General features: G+C 40.6%; 2 protein-coding genes across 7 annotated transcripts in view; one reads left to right on the forward strand and one right to left on the reverse strand.

Moving 5' to 3' along the window:
• Positions 1 to 166: 166 nt before the first annotated feature.
• Positions 167 to 27,003, reverse strand: GART (phosphoribosylglycinamide formyltransferase, phosphoribosylglycinamide synthetase, phosphoribosylaminoimidazole synthetase). Its single transcript, XM_001497921.7, has 22 exons — positions 26,824 to 27,003; positions 23,966 to 24,149; positions 21,507 to 21,602; positions 20,863 to 21,037; positions 19,381 to 19,492; positions 18,533 to 18,601; positions 17,892 to 18,017; positions 16,634 to 16,721; positions 16,331 to 16,416; positions 15,970 to 16,138; positions 14,274 to 14,505; positions 12,501 to 12,595; positions 12,009 to 12,118; positions 11,429 to 11,627; positions 10,139 to 10,390; positions 9,801 to 9,953; positions 6,528 to 6,734; positions 5,223 to 5,360; positions 4,214 to 4,344; positions 3,810 to 3,951; positions 2,655 to 2,770; positions 167 to 2,558 (listed from the first exon to the last, which is right to left on the reverse strand). Exons 2-22 carry the CDS (start codon positions 24,108 to 24,110, stop codon positions 2,367 to 2,369), a joined length of 3,033 nt encoding a protein of 1,010 aa, XP_001497971.2. The 5' UTR covers positions 24,111 to 24,149; positions 26,824 to 27,003; the 3' UTR covers positions 167 to 2,366.
• Positions 26,912 to 27,965, forward strand: part of SON (SON DNA and RNA binding protein) — a 32,917-nt gene continuing 31,863 nt past the window's right edge. For all 6 annotated transcript variants that reach the window (XR_011433016.1, XR_011433017.1, XM_023630063.2 and 3 more), the window contains exon 1: positions 26,912 to 27,947. Coding sequence is in view for 4 of the 6 variants with exons in the window: in XM_023630063.2 (XP_023485831.2) it covers positions 27,871 to 27,947 (77 nt within the window). In the remaining 2 variants the exon portion in view is untranslated. The remainder of the gene's footprint in view (positions 27,948 to 27,965) is intronic.

Here is a 27,965-nt window from a genome sequence, read left to right on the forward strand (position 1 = left end):
AGCATGGCGTGCCAAGCGGTGCCATGTCTGCACCCGGGATCCGAACTGGCGATCCCTGGGCCGCTGAGAAGCAGAACGTGCACACTTAACCACTGTGCCACCGGGCCGGCCCCAGGGTTGATCTGTTTTATTCCTGCTTACACAAATAAAAAAGAGGCATCCATAATAAATGATAAATATCCATATTTATTACATTAATGAAATATTAACATCTTGTTTTCACCCTTCTTTTTCGCATTGATTTTTCATAACTTAAATGACCTTTTCTCTTTGAGTATCATTATAAACTAATGGCTGCTCACATACTCAACATGTCCAAACGGTATTCAGTTTATCACAAACTGGACATGGGATGCCCTTTAAGTTGACTCCTTTGTTCTTTCAGTATCATCCTTGCTATTTTCAAGTGTGTTTTGGTTTCTGGCAACCAGATTTTTAGACACATTTTCATTCTTCCAAGATATGGCATCAGCTACTTTACACGAAGCCCAGGTTCCTTTTAGTGGAGATTAGTATTAAAGTAAGGGTTAGAAAATTCTATTTCTAAAGTCATAAGCTCACATTGACTTTTCTAATTTACATCCTGGTCCCAGCCTCCACTTTCACCACAGTATGTGATTTTATCAACCAATATCATTTTCCTTTAAAGCTTTTAACTTTTCATAAACTTCATAGGACAGTGTTTGGCATATATGTAATAGGTGTTTAATAATGTTGAGTGAATTCTCCAGAACAAATGAATCAATTGTTGTTATAGCAAAGGCATATAAGATACCTTTGAAATGAGGAAATGATGCGCCTGGACTTCCCACCTGATGGCAGCTGCCGCCTAGTCAGTGAGGAAGGGTAACATCAGCCAGCTCCCAGCCTGGGGAAGCCTGCCTGCACCAGAGGCAGTGATTAGGGTCTGTTGGTGAAGAGGTCTGTCACAGCTCCACTCCGTTCCTCTTGACGCTTTACTCTTTCCTGTCTTAAGGCCACAGTTTACTATCTTCTGTATATAAGTACTGTAAGAGTCCTTTGCTGTTAGGTCTTGAGTTAAACTCCAAAGGAGGATTTGAACAGAGGCTCCAGGTACCCTTTGAGTAAGGTGCACCCTGCTGGGCAGGCAGAGTCTCAGGCCACACCACCTTGAAGGCTGCTCAGCAGTCTAAGGATGGCTGGCTGCCTTTGGGCCAGGTGGCCATTCCTTGTTCACTCAGCTATGACAGAAATGTGGTACTAGGCTTGGTGTCTTAGGGACAGGGTCATGCACAAGTGCCCACTATGTCACCCTTGACCTCCTAGTTACAGAATTGCATATCCAGATTGGAAATGACCAGCTGGAGTGGGAAATCCACGCTGTCCCATTATACTCTTTACTAGTCTGGGTGGATTGCCCTCCATCTGCCCTCATTCCTCTCCAAAACAGTACCTACCACACTTCCAATATTCCATCTATCACCATTCTTGATTTTATGCTCAAGATGTATTTGTTGAATGAATAGTGAATTACAACAGCCTTTATAATGTGGAGGAATTATGAAATAAATGCTAACCTTTGAGTGCCTGCTCTGGGCCAACCATTGTTCTTAGCACTTCACATGTATTGAATTTAATTATCAAAACCACCATATGATAGGCATTTATCTACTTTAGTAGATGGGGAAACCGACAGGGAGGATTAGTAACATGCCTAAAGTCCTATGTTTGAATCTAGAAGCCACAAAAACTCTTCCTTTAACCCTTTAGTGATTTATATAGGTATGGATGTTTATAATCCATAGAATAACTGTGAAGCTAAAATCTAGGCATTATAGAAACTGTCCATAATTAGAGGAATGTTAATGATATTTCAAAGCACAAAGGAAACTATCCCTCAGAAATGGGAGCCACCCAGAAATTTTATGACACTAAATTATGATCAGAATAATTAGGTAAGTCTCAATTCAAATCAGCACAGATATACAATATGGGGAAGAGATACTAACTTATTGGACTTGGTTAACGCTTCAAAGAGTAGAGAACAGTTAACTTAAAAAAAAATGGAAGTGATATTGGTCACAAATAGAGGATAAGAAAGACTAAGAATTTTGGTATTTTAGTTGGCTGAAAGTGAGAGGAACTCTGAATGACTAGCCTGATTCTGAAGGAGAAGGTCCTAAACAGGTAAACCTGAAAGACTACTGGAGACAATACACCTCTGTCTTAGACATGCTGTACCAGTTGTTTTTAATGAATCTCTGTTCATTAAAAAATGGCCAAAGAGGTAAGGGTGAGGTCCTCTTTTCTATCAGTTTTTCTTTGGGGCCAGGTCCATAACAAAAAGCCACCATGCAAACAGCCAGACTTCTTTCAAAATTGACTCCATTCCTGAATTAAGAGGTTCATTCCTCTTTGACCCAACAGATCTTGCCATTTTCCCCAAGCTGTATGGTTCCACTGGCCACCAGCTGGAGGGCTGCGGGAAATATTTTATGTTCTGCCAATTTCACTCTTTCAGACAGAGTTGCAACAGTGTCACCCCTCTTCACTGGAACAGCTTCTTGTAAAATAATTTGTCCAGCATCTACATCTTCCTGGAAAAGGAAGCAAACGTTTTGAACATTACCTTCTAGCCAGTAAAATTTACATCTAAACACTAATAATATTTTGGTAGAAAGAGACATACTCACAGCTACAAAGTGCACGGTGCACCCAGTGACTGTGACTCCAGCGTCCAGGACTTGCTCATGGGCATTTGAACCCTTAAAAGAGGGGAGCAAGGATGGGTGTATGTTGAGCATTTTCCCTGGAAATTAATGAAAACACAGTGGTCAGAATTTAAAAGTCCTACGTATTCTGTCAAAGGAAAATATGCTTTCCTGTCTAGAATCAGGAGTCAACAGAAGCAGGATTTCTCTGGGATGGGTGTTTTCTTTGTCCAAGACAGAAATGAGGTAAAGGGAAATACAGGTTCATCCAAGGAGGCCCTGGGGGCAGCAAGTTCCTGCCTTGCACAGCTGAAGACACGCTAAGGGACTCTGAATAGGCCTACAGTGACTGAAAGTTGGATGGGGGTGAGGGGATGGGGTGTCTAATCTGGATCACAGGGCTCTTGAAGAAAACTCAGCTTATTGCTGGCACATGCTATTAGAAAGACACAGGAGGTTCTTGTATAGCGTGCTTGCCTCTCAACCACTGAGTGGCATGTCCACCAGCCTGATGCTGGATTAGTTAGTTCTGTGCCTTATGTCACCAAAGGCAGTGCTGCTTTTATAATACACCACAAGTGTATTCTCTTAAGAAAACATAAACTCTTTGGAGAGAAAATGGATTTATTGCCCAAATGTGTACACAAAAAAAGCACAATAGGATGCAGTCAAAACTTTTGTGGAAAAAGGCAATAATGCAAGGTATTATGTTTTCTGGCAACAATGCCGTTTTCTGCCATCTTCTGGCAATGGTCTACACTTCCTAAGGAGACGATGGACTCTTCATTTTGGGATACAGAGAATCACTTTCTCTTGCTTCTAAACAAGTAAAAAAAGTCTCTTCTGAATATTTATTCAGAAGATGAAATATTATCTTTGCAGTAATGTGAAATAAGCCTAAGCTATATTAGAAAACGTGATTAATTACAGCAGGCCAAAGAAAACTGATACAGACAGCAGGAGAATAAATCACCATTGGGTCATTCTTGGGCTAAGGCAAAGGAAATTAAATTATGACCAGTGTCAAAATAAAATGTCATGGTAAACATTTCACGATTGGGACTGTTTGGCAGTTAACCAGCCTGTAGTCCATTTTCAGTTGATTTCTCAATGTGGTGTCAAACAATTTTTGCTTACCATTCCACTTTCGGACAAAGGGGCCAGATAAAATTCTCATGAATCCTGCAAGACAGACTATGCTGGTGGAGAACTCTTCAAGGACTTGGTCAATTGCATTGTCAAATTCTACACGACTTTTGTATAATTTATGATTAATTACCTGGAAGAGAAAAAGGTAAGTATAATCTTTTTCAACAAATTAGCAAAAATAATTTAAAACCATAGACCATACTTCCCTTCCACCTGAAGACACACCTGTTATGAAGAATAAAGGAATGGACAGGATGAAGCAGAAGGGCAAGCCCAGCATCCACCCAAAATACAGCACTCCAAAGAACAAGTGCCCCAAGCCCCAGGTCCTGAGAGGGCAGATTATGGTTTAAATACAGCCTGCAGGAAAGGTACTTTTCAAAGTAACTTACTCTCGTGGGAATTCCAGCTCTTTCCGCTTTATCTAATCCAGCCACTGCAGCTTTGTTGGAGATAACAACAACAATGTGTGCAGAGCTACTTGGCTCTCGAGTACTGTCTATGAGAGCTTGGAGGTTTGATCCTGAAAAAGACAGAAAAACACAAGTGAGCTCACATTTCTTAAAAAGAGAAATATGGTCAAGATTTCCAAATAAATGTCTTCGAAAAGATTGGCAAAAATATGTGAAGCTTTTAAATTCTCTTCCTCTTAGGGTAATGGATTAGTAGCTTATGAAAACATACTTGGTTCTAGGATATGTAATTGCTCCTGTAAAATAACAGCAGTAGAAACGGTGTAACATGATTTTCAAAGAAAGATCAACCCTCTCAGGAAGAATAAACCACCATGGCCCCTACACTAGTTTTTTTGCTTTATCACTGACTTGGGCCTAAAGTATATTGAGACTTTAAAATGGACTTGTAAAGCAATTACACTTCTGGGAATGTATCCTAAGGAAATAATCAGATATGCGCTTAAGAACCTATTGTATATTTACAAGAATGTTCATAGCAATGCTCCAATAGTGGAAAAAATCATGCTATATCCATCTGAGAGGACACAATGCTCTTATTACTGTACCCCTCTATCCACAAAAGTCAAACATAAATCTTGTATTGTTATTACTATTAACAATTTTAAAAAGCCTCAACTATTGTAAGACTTTTCAACTACAAAGCTATGATACAAAGGAAGCTGGATTTTCCTTGCTTTCTATCTTTTCTGATTTCTTCTTCAATCATCTTCCTGACACCCTGTACTTTTCCTTTAGGAGCTGTCTCAAATGCCTGAGAAAAGTGGAAAGACTGAGGAAGCAGAAAAGATAACGCTCCTTAATGACCCCCTGCCCCACCCCGCTCTGCTGACAGCATTCTCACAACCTGAAGGAGGTGGCTTTGCGTGGGAGGAGGAAGAGAAGAGCATTGCTTCAGCCCTATAGCAAAGAGGAAGCCACATCTCACCTGTTCCAGATATTAAGACAGCCACTCTTGCCTTTTTTGGTTGGACAGAGAAATGATTTTTCAGGGCACCATTTGCCAACATCGATACATTTATTTGCATGGTTTCAATCAGATGCTTGACTTTCACACGAGGAGAACCTTCATTTCAAACACACCCAATAAATAAGTAAAGAACAATTGTGAATTAACAGTAATAACAGAAAGAAAAGTAAAAGTTTATGCAAATTTTAGACTACTGTATTTTATTCTGAAAATGATATGCAAAGACTAAAACAAATAATAGGTCTGTATTACTTAACATTACTAAACATTTCATAAAAACTTCCTGAAAGGGAACAAATATTACCTACTTCGACTAAAAGCTATAGCACATCACTCTATCTAAGCATACAGTGGATATATTACTGTCTGCCAGTGTTCTGTCCCCACTCCTCCAAATCTTCCATCTGTGATAACGCTATGACCTCCTGGTCTCAAGGGTAGGCATGTGACCCAAGCAAGCCCGTTCGAAGATTTGATATAGGATGTTGAGAAAGAGAGGGCCTCTTTTTCTTATTGCAATGCGAGCTGAAGGATATGGGCTCAAGACATCTTTCCGGTATTTGGAGAACTTGCCTGAAAATGACACCTACACAATAAAGGAATGAAGGGCAAATACAGACAAAATCAACAAGCCCTGACATCTGTTAGCTAATCTGGGTGTGTTTTCTGCCACTCTGCCAATTTCTAGTACTTCTAACAGAGTCCTGAGCAATACACTGTATTTCTTCGGTGCTTGCTCTCTGCTCCTTGAATTGAGCTGAAGCACAAAGCAGAGCCTGAGAGAAGGTTGTGGGTGTGGGGAGATTACTTTGCAACGTGATCCAAGGAACCACAGTGAGGATCTGGGGAGAGCAATATAGGAGAGCCAATATAACAGTGTGTTATTAAACTGGTCACCACTGTGGGCAACCGGGGCTTGATTCCACTGGGGCTCTCAAAGGAGCCATACAGAGTGTGCCTCAGAACCGATCCCTTCTCTGTCCCTAAAGTGAGAACTTATGCACTAGCCCTCACCCCACTGGTCAAGGGTTATCCTGCAGGGTGTAGCTGTGCACGTATGACTGCTATATAGACATGTCAGAGCCCTGAGGCAGGAATGAAGAGTTAGGTGGCGTCACTGGTGTGGGTGTTGTCATGTTACAGCTGTGTAAAGATAGTTGCCATAGCAACAGCTGGAATAAAAGGCAGGCAGAGAGCTTGTGAGGCAGGGCACAGTTATATTTAAGATTATATACCTAAGAGCAACTAAATAAGAGAGATTACCTTCAGAACATGCAACTACGCTGCCAATCACCCAGGCCTCTTCCTTGTGCTGCTGAATATCCCTCAGAACCTGCTTTGTCACATCCTTTGATACTATAAGGGCAGCGCCAATTCCACAGTTAAATGTTCTGGCCATCTCTTCTTCAGAGAGGTGTCCTTCCTGCTGTAACCACGAGAAGATCCTGGGGATCCTCCAGGTCTGGGCATCTGAAAACAGGTAAGAGTTGTTTGATTGACTTATCAGCTCACGTGAAGTAAAAGCATGCACAAACACAAAGCGATGGAAATTACAACCAGCACTACTATTTTTTTTTTTTGCTGGGAAAGCTCTGCTCTGATCTAACATCTGTTGCCAATCTTCCCCTTTTTTTCCTCTCCCTAAAGCCCCAGTACATAGTTGTCTATGAATCTTCTCCCCTATCAGATTCAATTCCATTTCTACTAGCTGGGAAATGCATATTCTCAAAAGCTGAGCTCAAAAGATTTAGCTACTATGATGTTCACTATTCTATTAATCAAGTCAACAGCAACATAAAACCAAATAGTGGTATATCCATAAAAAAGGGGAATACTCTTTATCAAAAATGATGTTATTAAGACAGGCAGATGTTGATGATATATTAAATGGCAGGATAAACAGATTACCGAACTATGACCTCATTTTAACAAAAAGATTTATAAAGGATTTATTTATGGGAAAAAAGACTGACAGGCTAAGTGCCTAGTTTCTACAAATGACCAAGGACCTCATGAATAATATAACAAGTTGTAACTTAAATGCTGAAAATTCCTTACTTAAATCTGTTGTCAAAGTATGATTCCTGGGAGGAACCTCAGAGGCTGATGCAAGTGACTTCCCTTTTTAGTGGGATACAGACTTGTGTAACTCAAAACATAATGGCTTTTAGGAACATGGCCGTATCAACTCTCGATTTCCTGATGTGGTGACCATTTTTTTTTCCTTCTTTTTTTTTTGAGGAAGACTAGCCCTGAACTAACTGCCGCCAATCCTCCTCTTTTTGCTGAGGAAGACTGGCCCTGAGCTAACATCCGTGCCCATCTTCCTCTACTTTATATGTGGGACGCCTACCACAGCATGGCATGCCAAGTGGTGCCATGTCCGCACCTGGGATCTGAACCAGCAAACCCCGGGCTGCCGAGAAGTGGAATGTGCGAACTTAACCGCTGCGCCACCAGGCCGGCCCCTGATGTGGTGACCATTATGTTATTTTTAACTAGTGCTGTGCTAGAGCCGGCTCGTAGAGGCTGTTAAAAACAGCCATTTAAAAACTGGCCAGGATGGGTGTACTCACATCATGGAAACCGGCACACGCACAAACCAGCCCTGCCTCCTTTGACCCCATTCATCGGCATGCCACTGTTTTTAATGACTTGAAGAGGAGGATGAATACTTCCTTAAGGTTGTTTATGCTCGATGGAAAGCATTTCCATCCTAGGAATGTCTTAACCTACTAATTTAATCCTCCTATGTTCCCTCCAACTCCTGACTATGCCAGTGAAGGGATTCCATTCAACCCGTCTGCCTGTCCCGGCTGAAACTCCATTTGACGACTCTCCTAGCTCACTTTGCCTGTGTCCTCACTTCTACACAACCTATTTCTGACTCTTCAGATTCTCTCCTAGCTTCACATACTCTGACTCCAGAGTTAGCTCAGCATTTCCACTCACCTGCCGTCCACAGCTGCTTCACCCCATGACTGACCCCTCCACCTGCCCAGCCCAACTGGATCAACCCAATCAATCTATTTTTTTCTGTTCTTGTTTCAAGACTACCCATGCTCTTTTTTTTTTTTTTTTGAGGAAGATTAGCCCTCAGCTAACATCCGTGCCCATCTTCCTCTACTTTATATGTGGGACGCCTGCCAGAGCATGGCTTGACAAGCAGTGTGTAGGTCTGCACCTGGGATCTGAACTGGCGAACCCTGGGCCGCTGAAGAGGAATGTGAGAACTTAACTGCTGTGCCACTGGGCCGGCCCTAAACATGCTCTTACTTTGGAAGAAAAATTACACAACCAGCTTCAACTTCACCTTGAGTGCTGCTTGCTGTCTCATCCTTGTTTCTGACCTTGACTGCTTTATTATTTCCTCCTCTCCTCAAGCCCCCATTCCAGGTCTACTCATCTCACTACTCCCTTCTTCCTTCACTGGGAAAAAGCATTATTTTATGTGAACTTCTTCAGTTTCTACACCCTCAAACCAATGTATATTAGTTGTCTACCATAGATGGAGCAGTTTCTCTGACTTTGTTTCCTCACCTTGTAAAAATAGGGAGGGAAAACCTTGCCCCTCACTTTTGCCATGAGCCTAAGTTATTACTCCCCCTTCCTTTTTACCAGTAAGTTTCTTGAAACGACAATCTCCACTCACTGTCTGTACATCTCTGTCACTCATTCCCCCCACAATAATCTTGTGGGTGGTGTCTACCCTCACCAAGCTGCTTTCTGAGCTAACTCTGAAGTATACTGGCCTATTTCTGGTCATCATCTTAGATCTGTATGCTGCGCCTAATACTGGGGACCAGCATCACGTTCAAATCCTCCCACGGAGTTGATGATTCTTTTACATGGTTTACTCCCTGCTTCTGACCGTTCTTTTTCAGTTTCTACCTCTGCCAACCTTTACTGTGAACAGAGCATTGAGGAACAACCTTGTGGTCCCCTCCACTCTCTTGGCTACGACCATTACTCTTTGCACCCAACTTATCTTCAGCCTCAACTTCTGCTCACAGACACCTTGCAGTAAACACACTGAAGATTTAAAACCCTGTATTCCCACTTCCTCTTCCAGATCTACTCATCCTCCTGTGTTATGCACGTTACCATCTACTCACCTGCTTAACTAGAAACTTGGGACTTCTTCCTCTTTTCAAGCACAAAATAACTCTCCAATCTGCCTCCCTTCTCCATGCCTTGGTTTGGGTCCTCTTTATCTCCTGCATGGACTATCTAATAGCTACCACTTCCCTTCCTGGCATGAGCCTGGTTCTGTCTTGATAGAGCTCGAGAGTACCAACCCCCTTAGAGGATCTGCTTATAACAATCCATGTTACAAAAGTATTACATGAGAGGATTTTATGCCTTATAAACATGGCTAATAAAGCAAAATGAGGTAGAAAAAAGCCAGTCCTATTTTTTTCCCCAAGAAACCCCAATGATTAAGAATTTTCCATATACAATCATATGTGCACCAACTACACACAGAGTTTTTCTCCTAATGGTTTTCTGAGCAAAAGTTCCTGTTATCAATCTTACCTAAATCCACCCCAAATTTCTGAGGGAGGACTCTGGGGATGTTTTCTAGCAATCCTCCACCAGTAATATGGGCAAAAGCCTTGACGTGTCCTGAACGTAGGACAGGTAACAGTGAATGGCTGTAGATTCTGGTTGGAGTTAGAAGTAAGTCTCCTGTATAGTGGAAAGAGATGACAGAAACTTAGCCTATAAATATAAAACCAAAGCATATATAAAAAACAATTCTGTAACAGGATAATGTGATTTATCCCATTCTAACTTTAAACAACGAGAGACTAACCGCACTAACTGGTTGCTCAGACATTTCTAAGCAGGAGTTTAAATGTGAGTGCGTTTACCTAAGGTCTGCTCCCCACAGCCATCAGGTGCTGGAGAGGAGTACTGGAGGGAAGATTTCGCTACAATTTTCCTCACGAGGCTAAATCCATTGCTATGAAGACCAGATGAAGCTATTCCGATAACAACATCCCCTTCAGCGATTCTTTCCAGGTGAGGGAGTTTCTGATCCCGCTCCATGGCGCCGACGGCAAAACCGGCTAGGTCGTACTCTCCGGGAGGATACATGTCAGGCATTTCTGCTGTTTCACCTCCTGGCAGGAAGATAAAAGAAGAGCAAAGAAATCACACAATATTTATAAACCTGTCTAGGCAGTAGTCTGAGCCACTCTTCATAAGAACAATTAAATATGTGGCTATATTCCGCAAATATGCAATAAAATGTACTCTGTTAGGTGCCTCGCACAACTTTCAACCAAGCATGATTTCCGGGGAAACAGCACTAATTTCCACAAGGGTGAGTGCAGCCTCCAAACATCCTTCCTTTCTCCGGATGAATGCTCAGTTGAATATGTCATTTCCATAGCAGTTTAGTTTGAGAACTGCTTTCACCTGTATTCGATCTTTCCGATGACTCTACCTTCCAGATGACAGTACAGGCTTACGGAAGTGATTTAATTAGGCTGGCCTAACTCCAAACGCCTGGCCTGCAAAGTACACCACAGTTTACTTTACGATTAAATCACGTAAAGACAGAGTCTAGGCAGGCAGACTCCAAATTAGGAACTATTCTAAAAGACGGTTGAAGGCAATTTTGGCTTTTGGGACAGACTCGTCCACAAAGACAACATAAAAGAGGTAGTTTCGTTCCTTGGTCAGCCTACAAATTCACTTTGCTCAAAACTCTCATATATATATTAGCAATATTTCTATAAATCTTGGGTACAGTTTATTCTTAGCTTCACTTCTGTGGGAAAATAAGGCTTAAGTTAAGATTTAGAATGCCGGGACTCTTCTGACTCTGCTGCAGGGCCAGTAAGGAGGAAATAACTCCTACCCTGTCTGTCTGGAGGCCATCGAGAAAGACGGGGATGGACACGGTGGCAAAGACTGGCGAGGAAGATAAGGCCTGGCTGACAGTGTGGGAGTATGAGACTGGGGGACAAACCCTTGAGGAGGCGTCTGAGGGCACCGAGGTCTAAGTTTTCTTCAGGTAGTATTATCTATATTTTATTTGTCTCATCTTGTGATATACGGCTTCTCTTGTTAGCTATAGTGATACCGATTATGTTTATAAATAGGGCTGAAATACAGCCAGAAGAAGGACACATGATTAAAATAGATGATCATACCAAGGAGAGCACATCCAGCTTTTCCACAAGCTTCTGCGATTCCAGCAACAACAGCTTCGGTCGTGTGGAGGTCAAGTTTTCCACAGGAAAAGTAATCGAGGAAGAAGAGGGGCTCTGCTCCTTGTGCCAGAATATCATTTACACACATGGCGACCAAATCCTGACCAATGGTGTCGTGTTTATTGCACTGCTGGGCGATCTAGAGAAAAAAATATAAACATCCACATAAGAGAAACAGCTCCAAATTAAATCTCCTCAATTTGTAATGGAGGCTAACAAATATCACCGACTTTTGGCTAGCTGCTCTGAACACCTAAAGACAAAAGAACACTAAATTCTGATAAGCCACTTGGTCCAAAAGTATCCCTTTTATCTCCTAAAATAACCCTTCTATCCATATTTAGCCTCAATAATATCATGTTGTCAGAAACATGTAGATATTTTAGCCATGTTATATGGTTATTTGGTGTGGTTCTCTTTAGTGCATACATGTCAAGAGAGGAAAAATACGTATTTGATATACAGTAAATTCTCCCTTATCTTTTACAAAAGGCCTTTATTCACATAGGTGTCTGATTACCTTCAGTTTAGTTCCAACGCCATCTGTTCCACAGGCCAGAAGAGGATCTTTGAAACCGGCTGCTTTCAAATCAAAAAGACCAGCAAAACCTCCAAGATCAACGTCACAGCCTGTTGGAGAGGAAATTAATTACTTGTTGCATTTCGATACATTAGTTAAACGTGAATGTACAAACCCCTTCTTCATAAGAATAGCTAAAACAAGAGACGCCTTTCCTGCCAATGGGAGACACACACCGCATACTCAATGAATTGATCAAGAAAGTCATTAAAGGGGCAGACATATCCTTTTGAATTTAACACCATGGATAAAAAATGCTTTTCTTAATATTAGAGACAAGAAAGCAGAAGACTATGGGTTTGGCTTAAGTAGGGCAAGACTTATAGCAAGCTGGCATTAACTTGGAACATTTTCCTCAGTAAACTACAAAGCCGCAATCAATTCAATGTTTGTCAAAGTTAACAAATTAGCAAAGGACAGGATCTGACTTACCTGGTCTGGAGGTGGCTTTTGCTAAAGGTTTGATTTTCTGGACCAGCATATTTCCAGCTGCAATGTCTACCCCAGATTCCTTGTAAGTCAGGCCCCTAAATAAATAAATAAATGAAAACCTAAGACACCACCTAAATGCCAAGGAAAATTATTTTACTCTTAAAATATTAATTAAAGCAGAAGATATCCCTTGTGATTTTCATATCCCTTAAGGTACTGGGCTCCATCCATAGATTTTAACTGGTCTAGGGTAGGCCCTGGGAATTGAAAGGTGTTTAACCAACCTCCCCAGTTGATTCAATTGTATCATCACTATTGAGAACTACTTCTCTAACTTAACTATTTCTTCTAGAAGTATTTCTCACAGGCAACTAAATATAGCGATATTTTGCCATAACTTTTCTCTGCTCAATTTTGATATGGGAAGGAAAGGAGTGCCAAAACTGAGTCAAAAAGTGAAAATTAGGATTAAAAGAACTCTACAAAGCAATCTCTAAATAATGAAACTGAGCTCTTATTGCAATAATAGAGAATTGTATCAGTTTCCTTATAGCTGAAGACCGTAAAAAAACAAGATAAAAAAAACTACGAAAAAAGCAAAACCAGACAATGACATTCAGCGCGTCATTTCCCTCTATAGGGCCCAAATGTTGGAGCAGTACATTTAGAGATCAAGTTTGTGAATGGCACTGTGAATTCAGTAGTCTTGCCTTACAAAAATGAGAACTGTGGCTTAGTGGGATGCAGTGAGACAAGAATATGTAGTTTTGTTAGAAATAAGGTGTCAGAGTACAGAGTTGAGAGTTTTGGCAGTTAACTCCAACAAAATTAGCAGTCCAGGGTCATACTCAGATAGGAAACGAAGTTCTACTGGTTTAAAAAAAACCTTTTCTCAATAGTAGCTGGCATTGTGGCCTCTCATTTTCTTCATCTTTAATTTAAAGAACTTAGACTAGTATTAAGATTGTAGTCCCTTGAAATAGGTTATTTCAGTGGAATCTAGAGATTTTAAAACGAAAAATAAAATTTTGGTGCGGTATTTTAATGTTGTTAATTCTAAAAAAATTCCAGTATTTAATAAAAATTTGCCTATCAGTAACAGTATAGCTTGAATCAAGTTGCTAAAAATTTCTCATTTTTGTCCTAAAACATATTTATTTCTCATAGATGAACTCACTGAACAATAGTAACTGTGATATGTACTGAAGAAATAAAAACATCCACATTTGCAATTAATAGTTTATTGATTTTACAAAAGAATAGTTGTACATGCCAATACATAATCAATAAAGGGTCAAAAAATACATTTCAGTAATAGATATAAATACAGTGACAAAATGAGACTGTCAAAATTTATGGTATAATCGAATTAAGTTGGAAAGTTAGATGACCAACATTTTCACCTTGAAGGAACTAAGATATAAATACAACAGTAATATTTAAATATATAACTCACGGAATAAAAATCCTTTCCTCCCATCTTTATTGATGAATAATTGACAAATGATTGTATATATTTAAAGTGCACAATGTGAAAAAATCCTTACTATCACTGTGATTTTACTAAACTTTTCAAACATAAGGAGCTATCATAAAGTTTTTTCCCTTTCATTTGAATACTGTTGTAACTAGTTTTGATGTAAACTAAATGCAAATCACAATCAGGTCAGTCCCACAGAGAGAAGAGAGTATAGAAAGCCTTAGGACAGGGTTAATGGAACTTTCTGCATAGCCATTTATGCCAGTTCTGCAGCTGCACCGTAAGAAATTTACCTGGGCTGCTGGAGGAAAGCTATGGCACGGAAGCCGATGTCCTTCCTGTAAATGGCTCCCTCAAACTTGATAGCAGCTAGTCCTTTCTTGGCTTCTTCAAGGGCCGAGATGAGATTTTCCCGGATGGCTGTTACGGAAAGGACTCTACCCCCGTTAGTCACCACTCTGCCGTCTTTCAGGGCAGTGCCTGCTTGGAACACCTCCAGTCCTAAAGCTTGAGCCTCAGGAAACCCTGAAAGAGAGCATGTTTGACACGTTATTTCCAATATCAATATTCTGCACTTGTAAAGTGGTTAATAATTTCCAGAATTTTTTTAAATAAAATCATTATTTCACTTAAATGACTCTTCACAAGATTCCTCTCAGGAAGGAATTAATGCAATATAATAGTAAACAGACCCTTTCTTCTAAGAACAGTCTGTTGTGCTCTAGGGTAACAAGCGTATTCCTAAAATCTTCTGTTATCATAAATCTCATGTAAGAACTATTGTTTAAATGAAGGAGAAAGAAAAAAGAAGCTAAGGCCTGAAAAGTTTGGGACTTGGAAGTACAAAATTATTTTCTCCTGACAAGAAGCTGATCAAAAAAACAGGAATAAAACCTGAACATCAAGGAAAAAATATCACATTTGATCACATTTTTTATTTAAAAGTAAAGGAATTTTTCTTTATCATAGCCATCTAAGTAAAGTGGTTTTCTTTCTTTCTTTTTAAAATAATCAATAGGATCCCTGCAATGTAAAACATATTCTTAGTCTTGTGTCTAATGTAACAATGTAAAATTTTAAGACAAATTTGATTTAACTTAGGTTTCAGACTCAGTCTAAAATCCCTGGCTTCATTTTCTTTTGAATTATTTTTAAGCTCTCATATATAATTTTACATTTAAAATATTAGTAAACCATATATTCTAAAATGACCAAAGATAACTTCCTAATTTTTAAAAAAATCATTCTTCTATCCCCAGTTTGTCCTTTTCCATCTCCATTTCTCTTTAGCATCATATTCGGTAATTTGTTACTATATGTCTTCCCTAAGTTTTTATAACATAGGGGCACTCAGTCTTAGGTACCCACACACATTATTGGGGTACTGAGGGAGGCCAAACCACAGTCTGTGAGGGATCATAGAGGTCTTTTAACACTGGAACTTATCTGGCATTTTAATACTGTTTTATTTAACATCATTTAACTAGATGGCTCATCTCCTGTAAAGAGAAACAAAAGAGAAGGCTATACTTTTGAAACTGTTTTAATTCTACCATCCAAGTGAGCATGGGGTACACTGCAAACTGGGGTGTCCATCTGTGATCATTCAGAGATCATGACTCTGAAACTCATCTCACTGACGTAGTTCAGACTAAGGTTCCTCTACCTCTCATATATTTCCATTATCTTCCTGGCTCTTGGACGGTGGAAGGGAAAGGCAGCACAGGGTGATACTCTGGAAACTTGGCGAGGCCCACGTAAGTCTTCCTCATGCAGCAAGGGAAATGGATGGCAGTTCTTTAAATCCAATAATTTTGGATATTTGAACACCCATATCCAACAAGCAACATGGTTATGTTAAGAAGCCCTGAAAGGTTTGTGATGGCCTTACGCCCTTAAAAGGAGCATAGCATAGCACGGGAGGGAGGCCGACTGTGGCGCTGGTCACTCGTCCTATTGTAATTCAACCTTCTGTTGTCTGATATTCACCTGTTATCTCCACACCCTTGGTATAGTCTCCTGGATAACCTTTACTTGCCATGACAACAGTTACGGCGGTGTGGTTTTCAAGCCAAACAGGAGGAGATGTGCAGAGCAGGCCGTCTAAGGTAGACTGAATCACTTCATAAAGGTCACTTTTAAGAAGTGGGAGGATCACCTGGAAAAACATAATTGACATGGCAATTCAGGGAAATTTTAGTTTTCCTTAGACATTTTACTCACTGGGATACTAGCAGAATGTGTATATATTTCTCAAAGGTAATTATTTCAAGGCTGATAAATCCTGCGATTAAAACAACACATATCTTCTACAAAGTAATACTTCATATTATCTTTAATGATTACCCACTTGGCACTCTGGATCACCAAAGCGGCAATTAAACTCCAGAACTTTTGGGCCATCCTTGGTCAGCATTATACCAGCATAGAGAACACCTTCATTAAAAAAAGAAGAAAAAAATGTATAATGACGACGTTTTGTGATTATGAAAACTAGAACACAAATTTCTAATACTCGAAGTTTTGCAATAACCACAACAAATGTTACAACAGTGGTCAATTAAAAGGTGGTGAAAAAGACAAAATGGGGAAGTTCTGTCAAAGGTGTAAAGTTGCTCTACAAACAATGTCCCAACAACACCAATGTGCTTACCTGTGTATGGCATACCCTCCTGCTGCATGCCCTCCACCGTCTTCTGAAGAATGATGTTTTTAATTTTTAGCAACAAATCCTTAGAAACCTGGGGAACAGACAGAAATATTTAGATGTAATTAGCATTTTAAAAAACTATCTTGTAAGTAGTACCACATGAGACAATGAAAGGGGACAATGAAAACTATCATGTATTTACTACCTGAGATGGGCTGAGCACTGTAATTCATATACTTTTAAAATCCTCACATTGACCTTATTAAGTAGGTATTCAGCCTTATTCTTATAAAATAGGAAAGAAGACCTCTGAGAGGTAAAAATTATCATAGGCAGAAGCTGGATTAGGTATTTATTGATCAATGTCAGCCACCATTTCAGGACTCAGTGACTGCTAAATCACTTTTTACTATTAAACCTATAGATTTTCAGACATATGCTTGAAGCTCACTAAAAATAGTTTCCTGAAACAATAAAAAAGAAATAGCCCTCTCCCATCTTGAGGGTTCTTTGTATCCTTCCAGTATATTCTATGCATGTTTCATAGCCTATAAACTTAAGAATCTGAGAGTTTATAAATTTAGTTGTTAAGAATTAGAGATAGTTTATACCAAAATCACTTTTATCAAATGGTAGTTTTAATACTTACAAAGTCTAAGGTAAATTCTGTTTGGTTTTCAATCTTTTAATCAAGAAAAGTATCTAAAAGGCACTATATTATTAGCACAATGATTATGACTATCATCAGCGAAAAGAATGAGTGAGTTCTGAAGTGCTAATCTACTTATAACAGTCAACACAGATTTCTTATAAAAATTATCCAGAAATTGTTTGGAAATATACTTTACTGATCCATTATGAAGTAGAAAGACCAGAGAACAAATATGGTCAGGCTTGGTTCTCAGTTCAACACACACACACTCTCTCTCTCTTACTGAGCACTCATGTGCTGGGCCCTGTATATCCAAAGGTGAATAAAAATTCTGGACTATAATTGGCTCCCATGGGTTACATAGGATATGGAGAGGAGGGGCTAGAAGGATCTGTTGAATCCGCACTCAAGTTAGTTCTTCAAAAGCTTTTAGAAAAGGTTAGTTTCAGAGTGAGACTAGAAGATATCCTTTTCATTTAATAGGAAAACCAAGTTGCTGATCAGTAGTATCATTTACAGATAAAAACAAAACAGAAGAGCGTCGTTTAAGGGTTCTTTGAGAAGACCTAACAATTACTGCCGACCTTCAGCTGAGCCCCTGAGAAGTACCTGAGGTGCTGGGCAGTAGGCTCCCATTCCCCCTGTGTTGGGGCCGCGATCTCCCTCGAGCAGTCGCTTATGGTCCTGTGCTGGGGGCATGGGGGCCACAGTCCTTCCATCAGTGAAGCACAGACACTGCAGAGAAAACAAAACAGTCCACTTACTTCAACTGCCAGAAAAGTAAAGATAATAATTTAATAAGGAGAACCATAACATGTATCTTAACTCTTCCCAGAGGAAAAGTTTCGTTTTTTAAAGTAAAATGAATTGAAACATAAATAACCCTAAGCTACCTTCATCAAGAATCAGAAGATCTCGTATGCTCAATTTCTGAGGGATCTGTAATTTCTGAGCTAGGTTAGGAAAAAAATCAAGCTACTCTTAACATAAAATATTTCAACCTTTGCCCCCTTTAAATAATTTGTGATATAAGTTCAGATCCCCTATTGAGATACTGGGGATGACTGAAAGAGGATAAATTCTTTTTTCATTTGCATCCCAAATACTAAACGTATACAAATGCCTTTGTAATTGATGGGTTTATGCTTTTAGAGGGAGCAACCAGGGTAAATCAAGTCTTTTTGGGACTCATAGGTCAGATAACACAGCTTCTTATACTCTATAAAAGCCAAAAAGATGAATATACGTACAGACACCTCTTCTCCCTCAAGAAGTTCTTCAACGACAATTGTTTCTCCAGCTGCTCCAAAAGCTTTATCCTTATTGTAGAGTTTAAAAAAAAAAAAGAGGTAACTTGTAAGCTTTTAACTGGCTGTTGTCATTTTCTACCACTTGTATTATGGACCATGGCACTAGTCCTGTCATTTCCCTTTCTTGTTCTGAAAGCCTCAAAGGAACATATGAATGTTCCCTATTTTTAAAGTGGCAATGATGTGGAGCTAGCACTGGTACAGATGAAATGAACACATCACTAACACTCTCCTGGTGCTGGCTTTCCAGTTTCAAATACAGTAAGGGAAAAACAGATGTTTTCATCACTACCATTTAATTCTTATTTTTGATTATAATTATATATGTTTGCCTACAATAATTATACTAAAGAATGTCTGTGAAAATAGATTTCTACAAGGGAGGGAACCCACAACAACCAAGATGGATCATGAAAGAAAAGAAAAATATATTAATCCATTGTTTTACTTTTCTTAGACTTGGGACGCAAAGGACAAATACTTTTGTCCTTATGGATGGTTGAGAATTTATTTACATGTTCTATAGTCCGAGGATTTTCTACCTTTCAGTAGCAGACAAGAAAGGATGCTAGAATTTACTGCCAAATAATAGAATCATGGTTTAGCCATCAGTGTGGATCTGCAATACCCCTCATATAGAGATAAATTATACTACATAGTATTATGAAAAATCACTTACTGGTGTGTTTGGCAGACATATTTTCCTTATCTTGAGGAACATTTTGTAAACTTAAGGAGTATCCAGTGTGACTAGAAAACTGTACACTTCTTCAGAGGATGCCACCTACCTGCATGATCTCCTGGACAGCTCTGCAGGCCTCTTCTTTGCTCTCTGCAACAATCACTCCTTTCCCGGCGGCAAGCCCACTGGCCTTCACAACCAAAGCAGGGAAGTCTGCACTGTGAAGACAGAGCAATCTTCAACATCCACTAAAACCTTGTAATTTAAAAGTTTAAACGCTTTGGGATTTTGTAATGATATGCTAAAGCAACAACTGAAAAGCAGAAAGAAAAAAATTACTGATCATACTAAATCCATTTTGATGGAATTCCCGCCAGGATTTTTTTCTTACGTATTTATAGTTGTGATCATATGGTACATATAATTTTACTTTTTTCACTTATCATGAGATCAGATAGGCAAAATTTTTGGAGGAATAAAGCAGCTGAAGAGCGTGAATGTGGAATGATCTTTAAGATACAAAGCAGGGAATCGTGCTCTATTTCAAGTAGAAGATGTGGCTGTCTAAGACCAATACAAACATGGACACACAGACCATTTCTCAAAGTACACACAAGAAACTGTTGCTGGGAGTTTCTTCTGTTGACTGGGACTGGAGATCTGGAAGGAGACTTACCCAAGTAAGAGACAAAATTGTTAGTTACCCAAGGCATCTGGCTACTAGGAAATAATAATATTTAGAGTCTAAAAAACCCTGTAGGAGGAAGAATGAATAAAGAATGAAATAGACTCAACTAAAAGGAAAACATACCAGGTAACAGGGAGAAGTGTCAACAAAAACAGGCAAAGGAACATTGTCTACTAACATTCATTAACTGCTCAATGTTTTCCATATAACAGAGAACAAACGATGTTTAACTTTAAGACTTAGAATTGAGTAGTGGTGCGAGAGGGCCCAGTGATGATTCTTCACTCTGGTTAATTATTTATGGAAAAAAAAAATCAATTGTCCTTTATGTTGTAAGATGTCACTGTGTTTGTCAATTTGGCTGTGAAAAGAGCACATGATTGCAGAACCAAATGTCTAGAAACCATTCACTAATAAATATTAAAAAATTCATCTTTCTGCAAGGCCATAAGATTGTAGAATTATATATGCATAGAATCCCATATGCATAGAATTGATGTTGGAAAAAGGCGATCTACATAGTTATGAATTTTTTCCCATAATTATCTTATTATAAACTCATGACATAAAAGTGACCTATAGATATATATATTTTTTTCCCAAAGATTGGCCCTGAGCTAACATCTGTTGCCAGTCTTCTTTTTTTTTTCCCCCTTTTAAAGCCCCCAGTACATAATTGCATATTCTACTTGTAGGTCCTTCCGGTTGTGCTATGTGGGACACCGCCTCAGCATGGCTTGACGAGTGGTGCTAGGTCTGTGCTCAGCATCTGAACCAGTGAAGCCCTGGGCTGGTGAAGCAGAGTGTGTGAACTTTACTCGGCCACAGGGCAGGCCCCTTGACCTATATATTGAAGATCATAACAAAACAACTGCTCTCCACAGGCAGTCTTCTATCTACCTCATGATGAAGCTGCAGGCCTCTTCAGGTTTGGTGAAAGCTCTCCACTGCGCAGTTGGGATTCCATGTCGGTCCATAAATTCTTTGGCAAATCTTTTGCTCGACTCTAACTGAGCTGCTTCTGCTGTGGGACCAAAGCATCGCACTCCTGCAGACGTCAGGTTCCCAACAATTCCTATTGATGGAAACAAGCAGCCTTAGGTGAGCCAAGATCTCTGCAGGGACTTTTCAAACTGGAAGAAGAATTAGGATCAGACTAAATGTACACTGAGATCAGGCAGGTGATGGTGGCAGAGAAGAAGTTTTTCATGCTGTCTACAGGATATAAAAATGCTACTAAAATATGATTCAAATCCAGCAAAAGTTATTTGTTATATTAAAATACATGGATTATTAAATAGACACTAGAGCAGAATAAAAACATATAAAATGTTTCCCACGGCTGCAAATTTTCTGTCTGATTCATCACATTGCTGATACTTGGGAAAAGAAATCCAGGACCCATAAATTTCAAGACAGTGAAAGCTCTTTTTCAAACCCTATTATATTAGAAATCCTCACCTGTAAAATGAATTAGATTAGATGATCTCTAAACTCTTGCTGGCACTGCATATACCGTAACAATAAACAGAAATGAACTTTACCTGCAGCCAGAGGTGCCTCTGGTCCAACAACTACGAATTCAATTTTCTCATCTTTGCAGAACTGAGCAAGGGCAGCGTGATCACTGATGGAGACGGCTAGTGAACAGAAAAAAGAAACTCACCTCACTTACAGAAACATTTTTCGTTTAACTAAGTGTCATGCTGAAAACTAAGTACCATACTTTGGTATGCCTGTTAACTGTTGTTTTCTTTTATTGGTAGAGATGATGGTTTCACCATGAGAAATTCAGAGCAGAGTGCATTAGGCTAACCAACTCAGTTCTCTGCTATCACTGTATCCAGTTAGATGAAAATACCAGTAAGCTTCCAAAAGAGCTATAAAGTATTTTCTCAAGTACGGTGTCTATGTCACTAGTGTTGACTGCATAGCAGACAAAAGTGCATCACTAAATTTACTCAGAAACTGGTCTTTCAGCATCATTCTCTCAAGACTTACTGAGAAACACTATGTGCTAGATAGTGTCCTAGGCACTGGGGTTAAGATGTTAAAAAGCAGGGTCCTCACACTTAGGATACTCATATTCCCCTATGGGAATGTTGGGTAATAAATATACAAGGAAAAAAATACCAAGTGTGAACAGATTTAATATGAGGTGAACCAGGAGGCTTTTTCTGGTCAGGAAGGGTCACTTCGTGTAGAGATGTTCAAGCTAAGAACTGAGTGATGATTTTAAGACCAAGCTCACTTCTCCAACCTACAAGCCAGGTAAATTTTCTTTCTTGATGGAGTTCTAAGTAACTAGAAATAGGATCAACCATATCCTAAGCACAGCTTGGTTCTATAGGTGCTCTCCTGCTTCACTGTATCTGGACCACCACCCTTAAGTTGGCTGAAGTCTCACATATTACTCTGCATATCACGTTACTCTGCACATACATGATATCTGTGATGTGCAGATGACAAGCCTAGAAAGGACTGAGTTCTCAATCTACAGTAACTGCCTGAGTGGGATAAGGATGGGGTACCATGCACTCTGGGTTAGTAGCTGCAAACACAAGTGGGCTGAGCAGAGCCAACTACCTCAGCACAGCAGAGGGTGGCACGAGGAAGAGGACACACCTAACCTCTGTTGCTGCAAGTGGTAGCAGTCTCATGACAATCTTGGGAGATGTTCATGGGCTGGCCTGCACGACATCAATTGTATCTAGATAAAATGTGCCAGTTCTTCAATAAACAAATACAGTATCTCACCCACAGAGTTAAGATCCCAGGGAAGTAGATATTTTATTTATCTTTTTCTTATTATTTTTAGCCCTATGTACACAATTATCTTCTCCTAGTTTGTGACCCCTTGTTGGGTCTACGTTCTTCTCCCCAGAAATATTATGTGCCACACAGGGTACTCGGCATGGTGCATACAGATGAGTCCCTTGGGGCTGGCCCCGTGGCCGAGTGGTTAAGTTCGCGCGCTCCGCTGCAGGCGGCCCAGTGTTTCATTGGTTCGAATCCTGGGCGTGGACATGGTACTGCTCATCAAACCACACTGAGGCAGTGTCCCACATGCCACAACTAGAAGGACCCACAACGAAGAATATACAACTATGTACTGGGGGGCTTTGTGGAGAAAAAGGAAAAAAAAAAATCTTAAAAAAAAAAAAATCTCAGATGAGTCCCTTGCCCTCATGTAGCGTACATTCTGGGGGCAAAAAAGACAGGAGACAGACACAGAAAAGTAAAAATAAATACAGACGGTTCATGATTGAAGACAAATGAAATGGAAGTGGACATGCTTTACTCAGAAACTTTAGGAAAGACCTCTTTGAGAAGGTAACGTATAAGTTGAGACCTGAATGATAAGGAGCCAGTCATGCTAGGGGTGGGAACACATACAAAGTCCAAGTGAGTTGTGTTTGGGAAATTGGCAGGACTGTATGGATAGAGGAGTGGAAAGTGGAAAGAAAATAATGGACTATATATAAGATCAGGCTGGAAAGGCAGGCAGAAGCCAGATCACAAAGGGCTCTGGAAGGCATGTTAAGGAGTTTGAGTTTTATTCTAAGTACTATGAGAAGCCACTGAAGAGTTTAATATAGCATATGACCTGCTCATTTCTCTATTTTTACTAGTGGAAGAGATAAGTGTTAAGATTTATTATGGAGTTAGAATTGGCAAAACTTTTTATATTTAATAGCACTGCCTAACTTCTCATTTCCAAAAATATACATACAAATGTCTTTAACCTATATTAGACACTTGTGACTTTTTCAATGGATGTGTTTTATAAGGTTTAAAACAATTTAAGACAAGGAGTTGCCACATTTTGAATAGGATACCTTAAATTTACAACATATGCCAAGTATTCAAATTACCACATAAATGTTAAGGTTAAAAAAGTATTCAAATGTGAATAGCAATTGACCTTATAAAGAAGAGATGTAGTTGACAGTTTATCATTTACAATTATTAACTATTACTCCCCACTTTAAAACATAATTACCAGTATTTGATATCTTTTCAGAGCAGGCAGTGCCTGCATTTCCTGGAGCAACCAACACTTTTTTGACATGACTAGACTGTGCAAGTTTCCAGGCCAGCGTATGTTCCCTTCCTCCATTGCCAATTACTAGTACTCGGGCTGCCATTGCTGTCTGCAAAGCAGGAATTCAAAAGGAAAATGGAAGCTGCAGAAAGAAAACCACAGTTGATATTTTAGAATGCACATACTTTAGAAATCACAATTTATAAATATGGTTTAAGTAGTCATTTGTAATTATACAAGTGACATTTTATTCCAAGAATTCATTTGTGAAAAGTTAGGATTCATAATTTGAGAAACATGACAGTACTCCTAAGGTTTAGGGAGGTACTTTTTTTTTTTTTTTGAGGAAGATTAGCCCTGAGCTAACTACTGCCAATCCTCCTCTTTTTGCTGAGGAAGACTGGCCCTGAACTAACATCCATGCCCATCTTCCTTTACTTTATAAGTGAGACGTCTACCACAGCATGGCATGCCAAGTGGTGCCATGTCTGCACCTGGGATCCAAACTGGTGAACCCTGGGCCGCCGAGAAGCAGAATGTGCACACTTAACCGCTGTGCCACCTGGCTGACCCCTAGGGAGGTATTTTAACAATGAGGCAGACTGGCCTAGACAGCTAGGTTAAGGAGTGAAACAGTGACTTAGCTCTTTACCTGTTAAAAAAAAAAAAAACTATGAATATTCACCCTTCTTTGGGTTTCTCTTTTAGAAGATTTACTAAGCATCAAGCCTCAGTTAAAAATGAGTCCTGATGTTTTAAATTTAGACCTCAAATTTGAAATAACTGTTTTGAAATCCTGAGATCTATAATAGACTTTAAAGTTATCATAACTTGGAAGAAATATTTAAGACTGGGGGCTATAAAGGGCTAGATGGTAAATATTTTCATCTTTGAGGGCCAGAGAGTCTCTGTTGCCACTACTGAACTCTGTCGCTGTAACACGAAAGCAGCCGTAGACAACACATAAGTGGATGAATGTGGTCATGTCCAGTATAAACAGGCAGTGGTGTGTACGTCATAGTCTGCCTATCTCTGCCACAAGCAACAGGAAGCTACCAGAGGTTTGTAAAGAATAAGCATGGCTGTTTCAGTAAAACTTTATTTATGGACACTGCAATTTGAATTTCATATGATTTTCATGTGTGAAAAACATCATTCTTCCTTTTATTTTTTTTTTTTCCCAACCATTTAATGATATGAAAACTATTCCTATTTGGTGGGCTGTACCAAAACAGGTGGCAGGAAGGATTTAGCACAAGGGCCATAGTTTGCTGACCCCTGATTTAAAGAGTTCGGGCCACATGTTAGAAAATTGGTAGAGAAGGAAAAAATCAAATTTGAACTTGTCTCACTTTAGTTCTGGCACTTGATTCTGGGCTGGATGAGCACAACAGCTATCTCTCAACTCAAGTTAGCCGTGTGACCTTGGCTAGGCTCTTACTATCCGTAATTCAATTTCTTCACATTTTAAAATATGGAAGAGAACTTGCCTTAGGAGGCTATGAAAGGACTAACTGAAATGACATTTATAAACAATTAGTGCAACTTCTGACACTTAGCAACAGTAAGTCCTAACTTGTTATATTTTATTACTTTTACCTAAATTATAGTACTTTAGGGACAGAAAGTAGTTCTAACAGGGGAAAAAAAAAGCCAGGAATGGATAATTCATCACATTAATTTACTAATTTTCAGAAGACATTTAATTACGTAGAAGGCAGACTGATAACAGGAGAAAGAAAACTGAAATCGGTAACTTCTTGCGAGATGCTAGGATTACACATTTAAAGAAAAACCTAAGCTGATAAAATAAACTAACATTTTTTGAGTACTTACTTTGTGCCAGATGCTATTCTAAATGCTTTTCATGAATTACCTCATTTAATCTTCATAAGAAATCTATGAGCTAGATACCACTGCCATCCCCACTTTACAGATAAGAAACTGAGGTCCAGTTAGGTTAAGTAACTTGCTGGACGTCACACAGCTAAGAGGGGGTGGAGCCTGGGTTCCAATGGATGCACTCTTGCTTCAGATATTCTAACAATTGAGACAGCGATCATTGAAAATTTGAGGAAGAAAAAAAATGCAACATTATCCTCTTAGAGAGGGAAAAGCTATTTTAGTTTAATGGCAAACAGATTTGCCACGTGTGTTGAAATATCTGAAATACACGTTTGAATCTAGGGTTAAAACATTACGTTCAGTTTGAACAGGAGGAGCAGGGACAGAGACCGTCCTGGTCACTACAGTGGATCACTGGAATAGCATGAGGACGTAGCTGGAAGGAATCTACCCCTGGAGCGGGGAGGAGGCCTCGGCTCCAGTCAGAGTGCCTTGGTTTGGGCTGAGACTCTGTCCCGTTAGCTGGAATACCTTGATGGACTCAATTAACCTTCTTAGGCCTCAGTCACCTAGGTGGGTAACTTATCACGAGAATAAGAGACCCAGCTGAAGCCATTTCAAAGGATTTGGTGGGAATGATATAAAGTAGAAACCAATGACAAAAGTGGAGTAAATAATCTGCAAGAGGCAATGGGTGCATAACGAGAACATATGCAATTTACGTTTGCGACCTAAAAAAAGCCTAGAGATGCAAAAATGCCCCGACATCTTAGAAAGCAGGGATAGTGTTAGAGCCAATGGAAACCTGTCTGCAGAAGTGAAGAGCACATGGTCACCCCCGACCCACGGCATTTCAAAATAAGATGGAAATTCCGACAGCCAAACCAGGTCCTACAGTTCCAGTCAACACCTGACGTGAAATCCCCCGACCAAAGCATAAATGGACTGAAAAGCGGAGGGGGCTTACGCACCGACACAAGGCGGTCTCGCAGGTCGCACTGACCCCCCTCGCGTGGCCGCGCCGGATATCGCCGCGCGGATCCGGCGCCCGCGCTCCCCGCCCGCCCCGCGGGGGCTTCGCCTCCCCATTGGTCGGCGCGGCCCGTGTCCGTGCTGCGCGGGGCTGAGCGCGCCCCCGTCCCGCCCCGGGCGCGGCCTGAGTCTCCTCCGGAGCGAGGCGCGTTCCTCATGGCACACAGAGGGGCAGGCCCAGGGAGCGTCCCTGTTCCCCCCGAGAGCCTCCTAAGCAGGGAGGAGGGGTAGCGCCCAAAGGCTAACTCCACGTTCAGCCGCTTGTGTGTGGCTAACGAGGCGGAACCGAGCAGCCAGCGCGTCCAAGTCTCGTGACGCGCCTGGCTCCTGACGAGACTAGAATGCACCAGGCTCTGAACGCAGGTCGCTCAGGACCGCCCGCCTGTGGCTTAAAAAAAAGAAAGGGGGCCGACTATAGGATGCTCTGGGAGAGAGATGGGGCGACAGCGTGTTCTTCGTGCTAGCACCACAGTGGGGGCGGGCGCTAATGAATGTTTTCCCAGACGCTAGTCCCCGCTGAAACTCAACTTGGCGCCGCCCGGGAATGTGGGGGGGGGGGGGGGCCCGTGTCAAACATCATGTTGCCCTTCTTGTTCCCTTTCCTCGTGGCATTTAATCTCAGGCGCTCGGTGGCTAAAGAAAGCCTCTTAAGCCCCCCCAAACACCGTTGGAGACTGGCAACTTAAGCTCAGAGTCGCCTCAACAGAGACTTCTCCTGTAATGGCGCCTGCGTCAGTCACTAACATGGCGGACACAGTCGTGCGCGGCGCAAACGTCAGCATCTCTACCCCAGCCGCTCAGAAACAGCGGAGGAGAGCGGGGCCGTCTTCACTGATTGGTCCAGCGGCGGAACGTGCCGGTCTGGTCGCTCTCACAGGAGCCAATCAGGACGCCGAGAGACGGAATTGGCCGCTGCGCCTCCTCCCGAGGCATGCTGGGAGCCTGGAGGACTAGCGAGGAGGAGTTGAGAGAACGGAGCGGACGCCATGGCGACCAACATCGAGCAGATATTTAGGTCTTTCGTGGTCAGTAAATTCCGGGAAATTCAACAGGAACTTTCCAGGTAAACGTTTCCCAGACC

Source organism: Equus caballus, chromosome 26 (genome assembly GCF_041296265.1).
Source record: "Equus caballus isolate H_3958 breed thoroughbred chromosome 26, TB-T2T, whole genome shotgun sequence".
In the NCBI taxonomy this organism is placed as follows: domain Eukaryota; kingdom Metazoa; phylum Chordata; class Mammalia; order Perissodactyla; family Equidae; genus Equus; species Equus caballus.

Excerpts from the sequence above, each read along its gene's own strand:
- GART (XM_001497921.7), bottom strand. The coding sequence starts at position 24,110 with ATGGCAGCCCGAGTACTAGTAATTGGCAATGGAGGAAGGGAACATACG. Across the intron at positions 5,361-6,527 it reads CGTAGTTGCATGTTCTGAAG|GTTCTCCTCGTGTGAAAGTC; the intron begins GTAATCTCTCTT and ends TTTGAAATGAAG. Across the intron at positions 2,771-3,809 it reads CTTTGTCCGAAAGTGGAATG|GGAAAATGCTCAACATACAC; the intron begins GTAAGCAAAAAT and ends ATTAATTTCCAG.